The sequence below is a fragment of the Tasmannia lanceolata genome, unplaced genomic scaffold (assembly GCF_043159265.1).
Source record: "Tasmannia lanceolata isolate RefF3 unplaced genomic scaffold, GAP_Taslan_0.1 ptg000002l, whole genome shotgun sequence".
Lineage (NCBI taxonomy): Eukaryota > Viridiplantae > Streptophyta > Magnoliopsida > Canellales > Winteraceae > Tasmannia > Tasmannia lanceolata.
The window spans coordinates 19,495,282-19,514,190 of record NW_027518679.1 but is presented as its reverse complement, the minus strand read 5'-3'; the positions used below and the strand labels follow the sequence as shown (position 1 = coordinate 19,514,190).

Genomic DNA, 18,909 nt, shown 5'->3' with positions numbered 1-18,909 from the left:
TTTTTTTCTGAAAGAAAAATAAATTACGAAAATACAGATGGTGTAACTTCAGATTTCAGTTATTTTGTGTTCATAATATGAAATTATTTTCATGGCTTTTAAACATCCAGGTTGAAATGCGAGTAAAATTCAGAAACCAAATGTTCTTCACTTATCAGTTACTGTTTATACTTCACCTTGGTCAAAATTACCTTAAAATTCCATACCCAACATTTTCAAGTAATCAAAATTACTTCGAAAACAATCCACCAAAATATTACTTAAGATGTTTCTTTATAAGTTTTTATGTTGGAACAGCAAAGCATAACAAAAAAAAAGAAACAGAAAATTATTAGGAATAAATTTTTGGTGGCATCATATGAGATTACAGAAGGCTTGATCAGTTTCTGACATTCACATAGTTTGAAAAAAAATAGTTAAATCTCAATTTCAATTCATTACAACATAACGGAAACAATTGGAAACTGATGGGTCTGATTTGATCACCAATCTCAAGCCTTAATAAAGCAATTAAAGTAGCTCAGAATCTTCTTTCTCTTCTGCACATAAACATACGAGGTCAGAAATAAAAACAAGAATTCTATTGACATCACATACAAAAAATGGAAAATGATGGCATAAAGAGACTATGAATCACTGTATATGAATTTCATAGTAACATTTGTTCATTCATTTATTACAGCTATATGTTTGCTTTGTAATTATAAAATTTTCTCTTTCTTTCGGAAGGAGCAAGAAAGTTGGGACTGAATTCATGACCTCAATGTTGCGATCATTACGTAAGTGCGCGAACATACACACAAAAATACATATATCACATACATTCATATGAATCATAATTGCATTGTCATTTATCTTCTTTTTACTAATGGGCAATCCAGGACTAAACTTGTAACCTCAATGTTGCAACCCTTATATTTGAACTGCTAGGTATATGGGGGAACTGTTCGTGAGCTTGAGCTCATATAGGCTTATATGAGCTAGAGTGCCACAATCACATGGGTCCCACATTTTTTGTGGTGATCCGAACCATTCATATGAGCTCAATTTCTAGAGAACGGGTTCTTACCGAGGGGGAATCAACTTGTTGGGTCGCGATAAGCTCCTCTTCATTTCCGAGGCTGGATCGCTTGAAGTCAGTTTTGTTTTGCTTTCTGTTCGCTCGAGCTTGCGAAAAGACCATGGAGTAATTGGTAGCACCACCTGCCTTTTGATCCCAACCCCCGAATTGAGGTACAGCCATCCAGCCATTTTTCTGTAAAATCATACACCCAACAGGTTAAAACAGAAATTTTAAGGCTAAAAGCCCACCTTAAAAATATCTACTTTACCCAAATTTCTTAGCTAGAGAATGTGTGAAATCTATAAAGAGATTCAATTAATCCAGAAATCTAAGATAAAGTTAGTAAAAAAATATCAAATTCATAAGCAGCAAACACTACAACCATCAATAAAAGAACAAAAGGAGAAAATCTAAGATAAAGTCTACAATATATATAGATTATTATTGTTTGTTACTATTGCTAGGGAAATAATATTTCCATCCCCTTTCCCAACATTTAATTTCTTTCCCATTTGTTCGTCTTACATTTCATTTCTTTCAACATTAAATGGGCGAAAACAAATTTTATATCCATTTTGAACTTAAAAATGGGCATAACATTTGTTTTTACAACCATTTTACGTCGAAAGAAATAGAGCCTTTCAGGATAGGCAAAAACAAAAGGGGTTGAAATGCAGTCAATTTTATGAAAAAAAATATATGTACAAAAAGGGATGAAAATATCATTTTCCTTATCATCATTCTATGCATATAATTCATTCAACTCTTAAAACGTAGTTTTCGCAACATTGAGGTCACCTATTTAATCTGAACTTGCCCACTAGATTAATCTAAGAAACAGATTAATTTTTGCGTGTGTGTGTGTGAATAGATAAATATCATCATCACAAGATAAATAAACATTTTTCTATATAGCATTAAAGAGAGAATGCAATGCATCCAAGCAATTCAACCAAGAACCAAAGAAATTAAAGAATAATAATAAAATGGAAACAAGAGAACATCAAATCAATTATGCTCAACAATCTAACTATCCAGCTACAACAACAATGAATCTAAAAAAAAAAAAGAAAAAGTAAAATTGATAATTAGAAACTTTACCTTATATCAATACAATGAAATAACGACATAAACCAAATCTATTGCACCATAAAAACTCCCAAAAAAAAAAAAAATACCAATAATAGAAAAAGTGAAAAAAAAAAAAAAACAATATATGTTCTTATTCCTTTCTTCTTCTTCTTTTCCATTTTTTTTTGGTTTACCTCCTTCCTCTTTTCCATGGCTGGCATTGTTGGTAAGACAAGGTTAGGGGGGGGGGGGAGGGTGGCAATAGTAAAACTCCGCATATTTATATATAAAATCATCTATTTTAGAGGGAGAGATACGGTTGGAATGACGCGTGGCTATTCCTGGTTGGTGGATAGAGACAACAGGTACACACCCTGCTTTTCTGACCGTCTATACCTTTTGCCAAGTCGGCTTCAACGAAATGAACGCGTTTTTTCTGTTTGAAAACATAGGAGGAGATTTGGAAGTGGGCCCATGGTTTATAGGAGAGAAACACGTGGCAATAACTGTACGGTTGATCTGGTTGCATACCACCTGTGCACTCTCTGCTGGTCCCACCTTGATCAGATGTTCTTAGCCCTTGTTTAAGCCTCTATAAATATGAGAGTTTTTATATGGTGTAAGCACATATAGTCCAGTCCATTTGATGGGCCGCAACATATATAGGTTGTGTCCCAAAAATCATTTCCATATGATGATCCCAACCCTCCGAACTAAGAGTAGTCAATGATCAATTGTGTAGGGCACTGTGCATTGTATGTCAAGTAAGGTTGCAACACTAAATTGTCTGTCAATTAAGGTTGCACCTTGGGTCCTGAAAATAACATGGGTCGGATTTAGAAATCATGGGTCTTGGGTTGGGTTGGGTTTTGGATTAAAAACCCGACCAGATCTAGGGTCGGACCGGATCGTGTTTAAAGAGAAAAAAAACTAGAAACCCAAAACCCCGCCCAACTCTTTTAGTTGTGCTATGATTTTCTTAAAGGAAATGATAAATGTGCCCCTTTTCATCACTTGGGACACCAGCTGTATCCATGATTGAAAAGGGGCTGATGTACTTCACATTTAAGGAATGAAGTGACGTGATTGTGATTGTGACATACAATGCAGTGAATTGGTTGTCCCAAGTGATGAAAAGGGTGCATTTATCATTTCCCTTTCCTTAAATATCTCTTAAATAACATGCCAAATTATTTTCAAGTATATTGATATCATTATTTTCACTGAGATGATTAGGTTTGTGATGTGGAAAAGTAGTTTCCTTCTTATATTTATACACTCGACATCTTAAATTTAGAGATTTTTGGTGGGAAGATTTGTTGTTTTCTACCATCTATGAAATTAATCACTATTGTAAGGTTAACATTAAAAACCCGACTCGACCCAAAAAACTATCTTGGGTAGGGTTGGCTTTATGAATCTCGAGTCTTCCCAAGAAAGACTCAGTTACCAGAGAAAATTTCTCGTGTAGGGTAGGGTTATGAAAACCCGAATTGCTCGACCTGAGTTGCAACCCTAATGTCAACCATAGTGCAGGGGGTTAAATTTCAAAATTCAAAATATGCTTTAAAAATGGGAGATCATATTTACAACCCACCCCAACCTATATTTTTAGATCATGTTTGGCAACCATGAAAAATTATTCTATGAAATTTTTGTGAGCTCAACTGTTTTTTTTTGGGGGGGGGGGGGGGGGGGGGGGGCGCACAGAAAATGAAGGAGAGGTAGAGAATTGAGTGGGCGAGAGTACAAATAGCCAAAAAAAATCCCCAAAAACTAGCTTAAAAAAAATCTTTATATAGAATTGGTTTTTTAGGAGCTTTTCATGGTCTCCAAAAACTGTTTTCATGGTTTTTAAGAGCTTTTCATGGTCCCCTCACTCCCACGCTCTCAAGTAGGGGTGTAAACGGATTGAATTTGAAGCGGATATGGCTATATCCGGATTCGAATTCGACTGATATTTAATATCTATTACCGAATTCGATTCCGGCGGATATTGTTTCAATTCGGATATTATCTGTATCCGTTTATCTGAAAAATTTGAATATTTTATTGCAGTACTTTATCTTTCTTCTCCTTACTCCTTGAATGAATTTTCCAAACCCTAAAACCAGACATTTACCTTCTCTTCTCAAAATTAACTCTCAAACCCTAAAATATATGAGATCCTCTTCTTCCTTTTAGAACAAAGGCGCGCGCACACACACACACAGAGAGAGAGAGAGAGAGAGAGAGAGAGAGAGAGAGAGAGAGAGGCGGTGGGGATGGCTGATGGTGGAAGATAGTGTGTCATTACTAAAAAATATTAATGATATTATTAATAATAAATAAAAAGGATGTACTTCTCGGATTCGGATGTTAAACGGATCGGATATACCATTTACCAGATTTGCATCCGCTAAGAGCCGGATATCTCATAAACGGATTTGGATAATATCCGCTTGAAACGGATTCGGATAATATTAACTTTAAACGGATTCGGATGCAGACGGTAATCGAAGTTTTGAATATCCATTTACACCCCTACTCTCAAGTCTCTCCAACTCCCGACCATCTCTCAAAAATAGCCTGACAAATATTACATGGAATATTCTTTCAAGGTGGTCAGACATTGCCATATAGTTTTCTATTGGCAATGCCCCAATGAACTCTAGGGAAAACAATGTGTATCCTCCAAAATTTGGGTCGATAGTATCCATTCCCTTGGAAAACTCTTCATTTAGGCCATGCCTGGCAACAATTACCCATAAAAAAAAAAAAACAAATGCCTGGCAACAATGAAAAAATATTCTATGAAATATTGGTGGGCTCAGTTGTGAGAGGGGCGGAGAAATAAAGTGAGGAAGACTTGAGTTACGGGAGTGGATAGAGGATAAAAAACTCCTAAAAGACAGTGAAAAGTTACCTACTTAAAGTTGGTTTTTTATTTTACATGATTTTTATTAGTTTTTCATGCCCCCCACCCCAAGTTTCTTCTTCTCCCACACATATCTTAGCCCCATAAATATTCCATGGAATATTTTTTGAAAGTTGGCAAACATGGTCTTATCCATAAAAAATTTCCCAAAAAACAATAACTTTCTTTTTCAAACTCTCCTAAAAATATAGTTATCATCTTCATCCACCATGCGACCTCCAGCGAACCATCTCACATGATCTGAATGCTAAAAAACAGCACACATATTCAAGATTATATGTCCAATGAATGACATTTGGCAGATCAAGCACAGTAATTCAAGATATGGCTCACAAACACTTACTGATTTTCCATTAAAAGCAAAGTCCCTATCTTGCATATGATTTAAGGTAAATAAGCATGTCTGAGCATGTATAGATCCGAAAGTTACAAAAACCCATTTGATCCCCTTCCCTTCTGTCAACAATAAGTCAGTTCTACAGGTGGTTAGAGCTCCCTATGACGATGCGCAGAGTGACTAATATATGTAAGAACCAGCAGCACCCCACAAACAGCAGCTAAAGCCTGCTGCTTTCTCATAAATAAAACCACCCATCCCCTTTCTTTTATACAGAGAAAGATAGAGATTTTGAGCTTAGCCAATGTCAAGGAGAAACCCATTCAAAGTAAGGACAGAGAGCACCTCTTGTGGTTGTCCAGTTCCCACACCCAAAGAAGAAGTTCCCCTGTGTCGGCCCAGGCTTGCGAACCATGCGTTTGCAGCTCTTCACTCCACAGAAACAGTATGTGCACGACTCTTTGATGTCGAGGCCCACATGGGGATGGAATTGGATGACGGGTATAAGCAGTTTCGGCTTCTGATGATGGTGGAGAGGGGCGGGGACTAATGTCTGATTAGGAGAGTCCTAGGACATCAGTGGACACGGGTCGTCTGCAGAGTTCCATGTGAGGGAGTTGGTTATGGAGAACTTGAAGCCACGACCTATGAGGTTAGTAAGCAAGCGGGCTGTGTTCCTGGCATCATCGAGGCCACAATGTGCACGGCCTTCCCACGGTAGACCAGCCAACTGGACGGCCTCCTTGAGGTTGCATCGGACCCGGCCAAATACCTCGTGAAACGGAATCTTTAAGTTGATCCACCTGGGCAGAGTCCAAAAGAATACAAGATCATGTTAAAAGTAAACATCATTTCAGCAATAATTTGATCGTCCAACAAAATCCTTAATCGTTGAAGGCAAATTAAATGCCAGAAAAAAAACAAACAAATCAAATCAAAACTAGCTCTATCAAGTTCAGCCTTCTTGTTTGATTGTCCAATAAAATCATTGGTGACAAATGACAATTAAACTGAGAAAAAGAATCACTCACTTATTCAGAGTTACTCTTCTCGAATAGATGTTCAAAACAACTTGAAGCTATGTAACCAATTTACTCATCCATGTAAAGAGCTTTCAATAAGGTATTCAGATTTATTTATATACTGAGGGCAAAACAGGGGCCTAAAGACCCACCCAAAATCAACAGATAAAGGCAAATGGAAAGTAACTCCATTTCCAAGCATAACAACAAAATTCCCTTATTTCATAAGAAATAACAAGGAACCACTTCACCTGCTTGAGTAAAACATTTGAATTACTATGTGGGAGCAACCACAAAACCAATATATGTAGTTATCTAACTAGGATTCTGGAATAATTCAATGAGGCAAATGATCAAAATTTCGAGAAATGTTCGGAAAATCAATAAATTAATAACCACACAGGTAGCCATCATATTAAGAATTAAGAGGGCATGTCTGAATACTCAAAGTTACTTAACAAAATCTGCTCTACGAGGTCATATTGTTTGGTTGAAAAGCCTGAAAGAGAACATTTACAGTGCTTTCTTGAATGCCGATACCCTTGTGTCAAGGTCGTTTGATGGGAATTAACATTTAAGAGGTAAGAAGAAAAACATGATGGGCCCCATTACTAGTGCCTTAGCGTTTTTTGTATTATTCATAAGGGTAGAACTGTCATTTTATAGGTAAGGTTTTTTTTTTAATAGTGAATATCATTAATGTAAAGAGAAAGATACCGAGGAGGTCATAACAATAGATACGAAGAGAAAATACAAAGATACAAGAGAAAATAATACCAATCACGGTGGTAAAAAATCAAACTGCTCCAAGCTTGCCCTGAATACCCCATCTCGGACTAGTTTACCCGCTACACCGTTTGCGGTCCTCTTTACGTGATAGGCTATTATAGAAGCTTCTCCAACCCGGTCTTGAATTTCATAAAAAAGAACCACAAACCTCCACAGTATTGAGTGTTTGCCATTGAGCTATTTTATCACATTGACTGAGTCTCCTTCAATTTCCACCTTTTCCATGTCTATATTCATAAGAAGCTGGATCCCATGGTGAATGGCCCTGACTTCTGCCTCATTGGTATCTACTATCCCAATTGGAACCGAAAAGGCCCATATGACATTGCCTTGGTCATCTCTTAGAACTCCCCCAACTCCAGATGGGCCCGGATTTCACATACTAGAACCAGCGAAATTGAGTTTCAAGAATCCTTGAGCGGGTGGCTCCCAAGATTGGGTTATTTTAGGCTCATCCATTACACCCTCACATACTATTCTCCATCCATGCCACAAATCATAACCCAACACAAATGCAAAACTTGGAATGGTTCTAACCCAAGATATTGTGAGGGCTATGATTTTGTTAAATAGGAAAAGAGGTCTTTTTTAGAAGCCTTTAAACACCATAGCATTTCTTTCTTTCCAAAGAACTCATATCATTGCAAGGAAGGATACATCCCACAATATTTTCCCTTTTCCCTTCCAAGGAGATCTTTGCCAATTGTCAAACAACTGTGTTAGTTTAGCCGGTAGAACCCATGCAACTCCGAACCTCGACAATAGTCTGCACCACAACTCTCTTGCCACCTTGCATTGCACTAGCAAGTGATCCACCAATTCCCCCGCCTCTAGACATAGGGGCAATGATCTATGATCAGAATTTTCCTTTTCCTCAAGAAATTAACTGTTTGTATCCTTTTCAAGAAGGCCACCCACACAAAGGCACAAACTCTTGGAGGCACTTGGATGCTCCATACTTTGGCCACTTTAGAAGACACAAGACATGGCACTAAGTGATGATAGAAGGATTTCACAGAGAATTCTCCCCCCGAGTTCCAGATCCAAATTCTTTGATCCTTCCCTGATGATTTAATGTAGCACTTTTCCATAGTTTCCAACAATCCGTCCATGGACTGAAGCTCTCTTTCCATTTTATTTGTAAGGTATATTTTTCATGAGTTTTTTTTTTTAATTTAATTGGGAGGTTTTAGGACAAAGCCTTAGTTGACTTGAGTTGAGTAGAATTTTTAGCAATTCAAGTGAATCATTAATATCATAATTCTATACGAACAAGAAGAGTTTCATTTGTAGGAGATGTTAGTTGTTAAATTCAAATAGTAGTCCAAGTCCCAATAAGTTACTTATCTTTTCATTGGTTTTATAAAAGGTGGTTTGGCTTGTAAAGAAAAGACGAATTAATGAATAAATTTTTTTTAGAGCTTTTGAAACCCCTCTTATTGCTGTGTAGATTCATAGTAGTATCTTCACTAGGTGGATTCCTTTGATAATGGTTTGTTCTTTCCTAGTCGGATTCCTAGTATCATCGGTGCATTCCTTTGGAAACTCTTATTCCTTTCTAAAGTGTTGTTCTCTCCCTACACTCTCTAAATTAATTTAGATTTTTTCCCTTTTAATTTAGCTTCTCAATTTAGTTTTCACTTTCTCTCTTCCCTTTTCTCTATTCCCTTCTTTTTTCGATTCTTCTCATCTACTAATTATTGTCCTACTGTTAATTTCCATTATCATTCATTATTCTTTATCTTGATTTTGAATTCATTATTTTCTTTAACCCAAGCTCAACTCATTGTTTTCTCAATTCTTTCATCTTGATATACAAATTCAATTCGATCGTCTGCCTACCATTTCTGATTATTGAATCTTGATCTCGATTTCTTGAATCTGAACTATATCATTTACATTGTGTTCCCTTAATCTAAAATCTTTTCTTGTTATTCTAACTTAGTTGACGTTGTTTTGCGTTCTTTGTTTTTTATTTTCAGTGAATATCTATTTGATGATATGAGATTCACACCTAAGAGCCTTCTCATAAGGTTCTTTATTCATCCCCTCCTAGTTTTCCTGCATTATTTAACCTAAGAGCCTTCTCATAAGGTTCTTTATTTATCCCCTTTGACTTTTCCTGCATTATCGTTCAAAACATCTCTCATAATGATGCTAAATGTACCAAGACAGGGTGATGGGGACCATCCTAGGCCCCATATTTTACTTCCAATTGTCATTTAGGTGTTTTTAGGTCTTGTAGGAGTGGTACCATAGTTTTTTCCCCTGAATACCACTTCTTTATTTAAGTTATAAGTGTTTAAAATGGGGCCCACATGCGTCTTATGAAAATCTTAAGTGATAAGGATAATTAAGTCATTTGAAATTAATCACTTAAGTTTATGCGACCCCAAGGGCCCACCCTTGCAACTTAAAGAAGTCTATTAGTCAATTGGTGGTAGTAGATGTCCATGTAGGAAATTCTAGTCGAGTTATGAATTCTAATTTGTTTTGAGTTGGTATTTGGGAACTATTAGAATTAAGGAATTAAGTCTTGGGGTCCAAGTTTTGTTTGACTATAAATGTAAGGCCTTTGGCTACTTATGAGAATACAATAAAGATTGGAGATTTCCTCCTAAAGCTTCGATAAACTCTTGCTCTGGAGAAGACACTAGGGGGTAATCTCTTCCTCCCTCTTTCGTTCTTTTCTTCACCAAACTTCCTCATTAATTTCTTGCTTTAATCATCTTTATTTTTAGTGCTTTAAATCCACTTTATTTTAAGTTAATGATCCCTAATTATTATTCTTTGATCCATGCGCCCCTTAGTCGCACCAAAAACCCTTGCCTACACCTTCCCGATAAATGTCTGCATCATCCCGGCATATGCTTATATCTTAATGCATATGTGTGCACATTCCCGACTTATGTCCGCACCCTTCTAAACCTATCAAATATTTTTCTAATCTAATCATATATCTTAGGAACCAAAACCCTAATTTTCCCCCATCCTTTTCACCCTAACATTCCATTTCATAGATTTGTCCTAAATCAACTTGGTATCAGAGCTACATGTATAATGATCTTTCTTTACCCGTCCCGCGTCAGTTGGTATCATAGTGGCATGAATAACGATCTGTCCATACCAAACCTATCGAAAACCTAGTAGTAATACTTTTCTAATCTAATCATATATTTTAGGAACTGAAACCCTAATTTCCCCCATCCTGTTCACCCTAACATCCCTTTCATAGATTTGTCCTACATCAACTTGGTATCAGAGCTGCATGTATAATGATCTTTCCGTATCCGTCCCGCGTCAGTTTGTATCATAGTGGCATGAATAATGATCTTTCCGCACCAATCCTGCATCAATTTGGTATTAGATCCTAGGTTAGATGGCCACTCAAAAGAAAGAGAATTTGACATGATGATCCGATCCTATGGATCGTAATCGTTAAACTACAAGGATTAAAGACATACCAGATTTTTATGGAATTCCTAAATGGGAATGTCTCGATTGGTTAGACGCGTTGGAGACGTATTTGTGGAAATGTAACGCATTTGATGACGAAATGATTTGTAATGTCAAGCTAACTTTGGTTGGGCATGCCAGAGAGTGGTGGATGATGTGGATAATACTGGAATAGTAATAAAGCCTAATTAGCAACCCACCCATCATTCGTTGGATCGACATAAGGGACTGGTTTTTGGAAAGTTTTGCATCGAAAACTTTCAAGAGATACCAAAAGCTAAGCACTAGAAGGATTCAAAAAGCTAAGGCTCATGCAGTGAAGCTATCTGCTTGTATGAGGATCCAGAAAAGTTGGCGAATGTATCGGGCCAAGCATGCATGCAAGAAAACAGGTGAATTCAGTCATCTAGATTCTAGATACATGCTTGTGTGCGAGGATAGATAGCGTGGTCATGCAGTGAAGCTATCTGCTTGTATGAGGATCTAGAAAAGTTGGCGAATGTATGGGGCCGAGCATGCATGCAAGAAAACAAGTGAATTCGGTCATCTAGATTCTAGATACATGCTTGTGCGCGAGGATAGATAGCGTGGAAATTACTCAACCTCAAGCGACAAATGAAAGATGCATTCGTCATCGGTACTCGCTCACATTACTTATAGATTAAGAAAGAGAACATCATAAGTAACTCAGAGTTGATCTTGCCAAAAGTTAGCCCATGAATACTATTTGAGAATCGAACGGGTAGCAAGTGTAGTCCAATATGCCTGGAAGAGGAGAATTGTTCGACATACTCAACAGGAGAGGTAGATGATGCCTGAGGAAGTTTTCATCAATGCTAGATTGAAGAATCAAGTCAAAAAGAATACACGACAACTACAACAAGAAAAGTAAATGAGAATTGACATGAAGACAAATGTTAGCAGAAGAAAACGCAATTTTTCAATTTATGTTGCAGGAATTACAATGTCAATTCATGGAACCGATCATCCTTCTGATAAAAGAGCAAGAGTTTGAGAAAGGTGAGGACGTACAAATCGAACAAAATAGTTCTTTCAATACATACTAAACAAAGTCACTAATCATCTTGTTTGGACCCCTTGCAAGTTTTTACTATTTAATCATTAACACGCAAACAGATATCTATAGACCTATGGAAGTGGAGGGACCAAATTTCTTTCTGCCTAAACTAACGTAGTACAAGGATAACCTCGAGAGCACACCTTCTGACCACATCACCTTGAACCAACGGCATGACTGATTAAAGTTACTTGTTCGCCATGGCTGTCTAAAGTTACTTGTGTGCTAAAAATATTAACCGTTTGTTTATTGTACGAAGACAAACTCTCAAACATAATGCCAACGATTACATTAGATAGGGTCAAATCTTTTCAAGCGGGGGAGAATGATGGGGACCATCCTAGGCGCCATATTTTAATTTTAAGTGTCATTTAGGTATTTTTAAGCCCTTTTAAGTTATAGTACGGGTACCACGGTCTTTCCCATCAATATCACATAGTTTCTGTAAGTTATTGGTGTTTAAATGGGACCCACAAGTGTATTACAAAAATATTTAGTGATAAAGGTAAATAAGTCACTTGTAATTAATCATTCAACTTTATGCGACCCCAAGGACCCATCCTTGCAATTTAAAGAAGTCTATCAATCAATCAGTGGTAGGAGAGTCCATGTAGGAAGTTCTAGTTGAGTTAAGAATTCCAATTTGTTTTGAATTGGATTTGGGTTCCATTAGAATTAGTGAATTAAGTCTTGGAGTCCAAGTTTTATTTGTCTATAAATTTAAGGCTTTTAGCCACTCTTGAGAACACATTACACAATAGAAGACTGAAGATTTACTCCTAAGCTTCGAGGAACCCTTGCTCAGGAGAAAACCCTAAGGGGTAATCTCCCCCCCCCCTCCTTCCGTTATTTTCTTCTCTGAACTTCCTCTTTAATTTCTTGTTTTAATCAACATTATCTTCAATTTTTTTTTAATTGACATTTATTATTCCAAAAAGTGCGAAATAAGGGACAAGTTGTCCCCTAACAGGCTACAACATTACCGCATACAGTAGAAATTGCATACATATTCGTTATATGCTAACCATCCCCATTCCCCATTACATTACCCAATAGTATTTGTGGGCCCCATCAAGCCATGATACGTGTCTGCCATGCCACACAGACTTCTCCACTTCATTCTAGCTGACGATTTCGATTTTCAAAAATACCGCTCGAAGACCTATAGCTATTGTGCGCCCCTAACCGTGTACGATAGCCATCTTCACCACCTGATCTCCGGCAGCCTCCACCTCGCACCACCGCCAAGCTTCGACGGACCCCATTAAATCTGACACCAAATCTATTTCTTCCATCCTCCTCTTCATTGTTATATCCAGCAACTCACGGCCTCCCACAGCCTCCCACGCCCCCCTCATTCGGCATCCCACGGGGCCTTCCATGGTCACCACATTCGGCAACCGATAGGCCTCCCATGGCCTCCTCTGCCTCCCACGGCCTCTACGACCTCAACGTCCCTCCAACTCCAGCCTCCCAACGCCCCCCACGACCTCCAGATCCATCCGTCGGCCAAAAGCCAAAGGTTCTGAGTCATAGCTTTGGAACAAATAGGACCACCTGCCAGATTCGGCCTCCTCCCGACGGCCTCAGATCAGATCCAGCCTCCCAAAGGCCAGATCCGGCCTCCACCGGCCAGATCCAATTTTCCTGGTGATGTTCTGGTTCTCACTATGGTCTCCCCTCAAAAAAACTCTGAACCCGGCAGCCTCCATTACCCTCAGGCCACCAAGCCCCTCCATTAAAACCGGCACAACCATTTCCATTTCTGTCCACCAAAATCCGATCACCCCTCAAAACCATCGGCCGGCCCAACCTCTACCATTAAACCCAGATCTATCCAAAGATCATCTGTTAGGGTTTAGAGCTAAAAATTTTCAAGGAGGGTTTCAAGAGGAGAAAAAATAGAGAAGGAAAAAAGCAAGGGAAGATCCAACATTTGGCCGCATTCCGATGACCTTTACAAGCCACGGTCTCCATAGCTGCCGCCACAAACCTCTCTGCAACCATCACACATCCAAGACCCCAACATTCTTCTCTCCTTTTCACTCACAAGGCCAGATCTGTTCTTTTTCTCCAATATCCACCCACCCACACACCCAGCCTCCATCACCCCCTATGCTTAATCTCTGTGCTAAAGAGAGGAGGTTTTCATTTTGGGATCTAAAGTTCAGCAAAAGGAAATCTGATTTAGGGTTTAGAAGAGAAGGAGAACCCTAAAAGGAAGAAGGAAGAAGGAAGAAGCAAGTTAAAATGCAGACCCGGCGGACGACTAGATCGACCGTCCGTCGGAAGGGGGTTTTCCAACCGGTTCTCTCTCCTCGAGAGAACTAGGAAGAGCTCGAGCCAGTGATATGATACCTTTCAGTAGCCGGTCGGGTGACCCACTTGCCTCTCAGTTACCTCAACATTATCTTCAATTCTCGATCTCTACCTATTATTATTGTCTTTGTGACCCTTATTCTCACCAAAAACCCTTGCATGCACCTTACCGACATAGGTAAGCACATTCCCTAGATATGTTTACACCTTCTTAGCATATGTTTACACATTCTCGGAACACGTCTGCGCCCTTCTAAAAATACTTTAAACCTAATAGAGTTCTTTTTCAATTTAATCTTATATTTTAGGATCCAAAACCCTAATATGCGCCCTTCTAAAAATACTTTAAACCTAATAGAATTCTTTTTCAATTTAATCTTATATTTTAGGATCCAAAACCCTAATTTTCATCCATCATTTTCACCCTAACATCCCTGCCATAGATTCACCCTACATATAGTTGGTATCAGAGTTGCATGCACAATGACCTTTCAGTACCAGTCCCGTATCAATTGGTATCACAACGGCATCTATAAGGATCCTTCTGTATCTGTCCTGCATCACAAGGGTATGTCATTTTATAAAAAAGACAAGAATTTTCTTTTCATGAAAAATTAGTTATTAATTCATGATTGAACATCTGGCTCGATAAGGAAGGACTATTAAAAACATCATTGATGCTAGTCAGTCTTCCTAGCAGCTCTCTATACACATAAGTATTTACGCATAACAAAGTTTAATAATACAGATATTCATGTAGCTTAAAAGCCCAAAAAGTTGACTAGAGATTGAGTTGATTCGAATCAAATTGTGAGAAACTTAGGATTCCATTAAGTTAGAGTAATTTTTATTTAAAAAAAACATGATATATAGAGAGAGATATCAAAATGATATTTTCACCCCCCCTTCAGCCTGTCCACCCTTTTTTTCTCTTCAAAAATGTTATTTTCTTAAATAACCAAATTATCCATTCTAAATATGGTTGTGGAATATTTGCTGTTAGTGTTGCTCTTAGGAATGAACAAATCCAACGTCGATTCTTATGGGGGAAAATGTTGGGAAGAAAGGTATTCCACTGGTTAGCTGGAAAAAAGTTTGTCTCCCTATGAAGAAAGGTGGGTTGGGAATTAGGAGAGTGAGGGAATTTAATTATGCATTGTTAGGTAAATTCTCAATTGTGGGTGAGGGTTATTGGGAGTAAATATGGTAGTTTGCCTGGGTATTGGGTTTCAGATGATCGATTTAAGAAACAAGGTTTGACGGTGTGGCGGGACATTTTGAAAATGTCTTCCTCATTCAATCTGTCCATTAGGTTTAGGGTCTATGTGGGGGAGAGGATCAAATTATGGGGTGATGTGTGGTGTGCTAAGGAGCCTCTCAGGGACTTATTCCCGGACCAGGGTTGCCTCTAATAATGAGGCTTTTGTTTGCGAGTATTTTGACTGCAATGGGGGAGGGTTGGTTTGGTGCCCGGTCTTTAGAAGGAATGTTTTTGATAGGGAGTTAAGAGTCGTCATCTCATTTTCTTCATACTCTTAAAAGGTGCTACATCAAGAGGAGTGGGTTAGATAAAAGAATAATTATCGCAGAATCTTCTGGTATCTTCTCTGTCAAATCTTTCTACAAAAGCCTATTGCCTTGTGGTGTGTTCTCTGTTTCTGCCAAGATATGGAAATTTCATTGCCCGCCTAGGGTTTGTATCTTTGGATGGGCGGTAAGTCATGATCGGATTCAAACGATTAACTTTCTGAGAAAGCGTGGTATGTTGCTTATTGACCATTGTCCCCTATGCTTGGAGGATGGTGAATCTGTGGATAATCTCTTCATGCATTGCTCATTTTCCCGCTAGATATGGAGCTCTATCTTCCTGAGGTTTGGCATTCTTTGGGTCTTTCCATCATCAATTCCAAGTTTGTTGCACCAATGGAGCCTTGTGCCCTGGAGTAGGAAAGGTAAAGTGTTGTGGAATATTTGCTTACTTGCCACATGGTGGGTCATTTGAAAAGAGAGGAATTCGAGGATTTTTTAGGAGGTTTCCAAATCCCCGCATTGGCTTTATATGAAAGTTATTTCCTTATCTATATCTTGGGCGAAATGTATTCCATTATTCCGCTTTGTATCGGCCTTTGATCTATGGGAGGGATGGAGAGAAGTTTGCTTTAGTAGGGAGATGAGACCTCAGATTGATCAGAGATGGGAGGCTCCACCTTTTGGAATGCTTAAATTAAACTTTGATGGGTCGAGTTTTGGCAATCCGGGACCTGCCGAGGTTGGCGGCTTATGTCAAAATGATAGTGATGCTTCGGAGGCCGAAGTAAAGGCCGTCTATTTTGCTATGATGAGGTTAAATAGAGAAATGTTGGATAGTATCATTGTGGACGGTGATTCACTCAACGTGATTCGGTGGTTGAAGGGAAAGACGCCACCCCCGTGGAGATTTTCACATTTGTTTGATGAAATGGATGATCTATTTCTTTGGTTTTTAATCATGTGCGGCGATCTGCTAATGGGGAGGCGGATGCTCTGGCTAGGGGTGGGGTTGAGCGGTCGGAGATGGAGTAGTTTGATTATCTCCCTCTGTGATATTGTATTTTCTTCTTTCTTTTTGTTTTCTTGTCCTTGTTCCATGTACCTTTGTGTGTGGTCCATCTCGGGCCCCCTCTTTTTTATTAATATTATCTGTTTGCCATCTAAAAAAAAATCCATTCTAAATATGGTTAGAGAGAGAGAGAGAGAGAGAGTTCTAAGCCTCTCCATCATGTAAACCCTAAAAAACAAAACCCGAACCTTTCCTCTCACCCTCCTCCATCACCCTTCTAGCCTAACCCTTTTCAATTCCTCATTCACACCTCTAGCAACATCACCATCGCCATCAGCCCAAATGGAAAAAAAAGACATCTGCGCAAACCCCTGCTTGGACCCTCGTCGAGATCCTCTCTGAATTCCTATAATTCATCCATAAATTCCATGGCAGGACAATCATGGTCATGTATGGCGGGGCGGCCATGAAATTCAGACCCCGCGTGCCTTCATAATCAACGACATTGCCTGCCTCTCATGTGTCGGGTTGATGCATAAATGATGAAGTTTCTTCGATTTTGATGCTCTAGATGTTGTTGTGAGTACATATTGGGGACATATTGAATTTTCCGAGTTCTAGGGAAGAAAGAGAAGGATGAAGAAGAGAGAAAGAGTTTTATGAGTTTCTTAAGGATTATCTTCCTCTCTCCCTCCAATTTTTATGTGCTTTTAAGCGAGAATAGAGAGAGAGAGAGAGAGAGAGAGAGAGAGAGAGAGAGAGAGAGAGAGAGAGAGAAATTTTCTTGAGTTTTTTCAAGCATTGCCTTCTTCTTTTCCTCCCCTTTTTCAGAGTTCTAGGGGAGAGAGAGAGAGAGAGAGAGAGAGAGAGAGAGAGAGAGAGAGAGAGAGAGAGAGAGAGAGAGAGAGAGAGAGAGAGAGAGTCTTCTGAGCTTTTTAAGATTTGCCTTGTCTCCATCTTCTTTGCCTTTTCCATATTCTCCATGAGACCATGTATACACACTTTCCTGTAAGGGGTCAAGTAATTTTTTATTGTTGTAAGAGCCACAGGTTCAAATCCCAACATGTATGATTCAAGTTTTTTTACTACTGTTCGACTAAATTGTTTTTTATTCGATATCATATGATTTATTTGTTAAATTCATGGACTATTTAAAAATATGAGTTTTCAATAAGCTGCATTTCGTTGTTTTTTTTTTTTTTTTGAAGAATACCACAAATATATTAAAGGGAAAAGCAACACAGATGAGAGAGATTCCAGAGGCTAAAGAAGAGATGTCCTGGCAAAGAAAGGTGAAAGAGCAAGAAAGAGAAAATCTTAAGATAATAGAAAAAATCAGAAGACAATAGCAACATTGAAAAAGAAATAAAGCGTGCATGAAAAAATCAAAAAAATTTCAAATAAATGCCAAATTTGGTAACTACACCAGAACAACGTGTATCCCATGTCTTTCACAGGGCCTACCTCAATTCATCAAATATGCGAGTAACACTTGTCCCTAGACCAGAATATAGCCCAAACTACCTCCCTTTTCCTTTATTTAATTCTAAAATGCAGTGCTTTATTGTGCACTTCATGAAAATTCAGAAAAATCTTGCAGTAATCCATAAATTTCAAAGGTTCATGTCCAAAAGTTAGGAAGGCTCTCAAAATCATTACCTATTAAAGTAAGGTGGCTTCCTGATCCTCTTGAATCTGCACTCTGATTCTAACATTACACGACAGTCCCAGTTAGACCATGTGACTACAGCAAAATTTGTATTCTTGATTCCTTTTGCTTCCAACCATTCATCGTGCTTAAGTAGGGCTTCACTAAGAGAAATACCTGTATCCACCTGGAATCGCATACAGTTGAACAGGTTAAAGGTATCCTGTTTATCATGCATCAGAAATTTTCTATAACAACAGATGAAATGTAGAGTGAAACTGAAAGATATAAATAACGGTTCAGTGTAATGAATTTTGAATCAAGCTACCAGGAATAAACAATAACATATAGCATCAACCCATAAACTAACAGCTAAACAAACAGATACTTTGAAAAAACAACAAAAATATACGCGCAAGATCATTATGAGGAGCATAGTTCCCATATTCTATTCAGCTTAAATTACACTCATCTATGGATGTTGAGAGATATAGCTTGATTCATAGGATAAGGAGTGAACCCAAGTTATAAATGCATCTCAAAAGGATATCCGGATCCATGGAGTTCAGCATAGATCAATATGGAGACAGGAAGGAGGAGGCATCAAAGGGGGCAAGAAAGTGGAGTATAGTGGGGAGAAGAGGTCGGGGGTGAAGGGAAGAGTAGCAAA

At 38.4% G+C, this 18,909-nt stretch overlaps 1 protein-coding gene and 1 pseudogene across 2 annotated transcripts in view; both read right to left on the bottom strand.

The window, feature by feature from the left end:
- Positions 1-304: 304 nt before the first annotated feature.
- LOC143882773 (RPM1-interacting protein 4 (RIN4) family protein) lies at positions 305-2,389 on the bottom strand. The gene is made up of 3 exons (XM_077386198.1): positions 2,329-2,389; positions 1,070-1,255; positions 305-539 (listed from the first exon to the last, which is right to left on the bottom strand). Exons 1-3 carry the CDS (start codon positions 2,353-2,355, stop codon positions 492-494), a joined length of 261 nt encoding a protein of 86 aa, XP_077242313.1. The 5' UTR covers positions 2,356-2,389; the 3' UTR covers positions 305-491.
- A 2,987-nt stretch (positions 2,390-5,376) lies between these two features.
- Positions 5,377-18,909, bottom strand: part of LOC143884869 (uncharacterized) — a 94,931-nt pseudogene continuing 81,398 nt past the window's right edge. Inside the window, exons 2-3 of the transcript XR_013253087.1 lie at positions 18,251-18,426; positions 5,377-6,191 (exon numbers count right to left, since the gene is read on the bottom strand). The product of XR_013253087.1 is annotated as an uncharacterized LOC143884869 (transcript). The remainder of the gene's footprint in view (positions 6,192-18,250; positions 18,427-18,909) is intronic.

Bases quoted from the DNA above. Each gene is read 5' to 3' on its own strand.
- LOC143882773 (XM_077386198.1), bottom strand. From the start codon at position 2,355: ATGCCAGCCATGGAAAAGAGGAAGGAG. The intron at 1,256-2,328 runs GTAAACCAAAAA...ATGATTTTACAG, and splicing joins CCATGGAAAAGAGGAAGGAG to AAAAATGGCTGGATGGCTGT. The intron at 540-1,069 runs GTAAGAACCCGT...GTTTATGTGCAG, and splicing joins AACAAGTTGATTCCCCCTCG to AAGAGAAAGAAGATTCTGAG.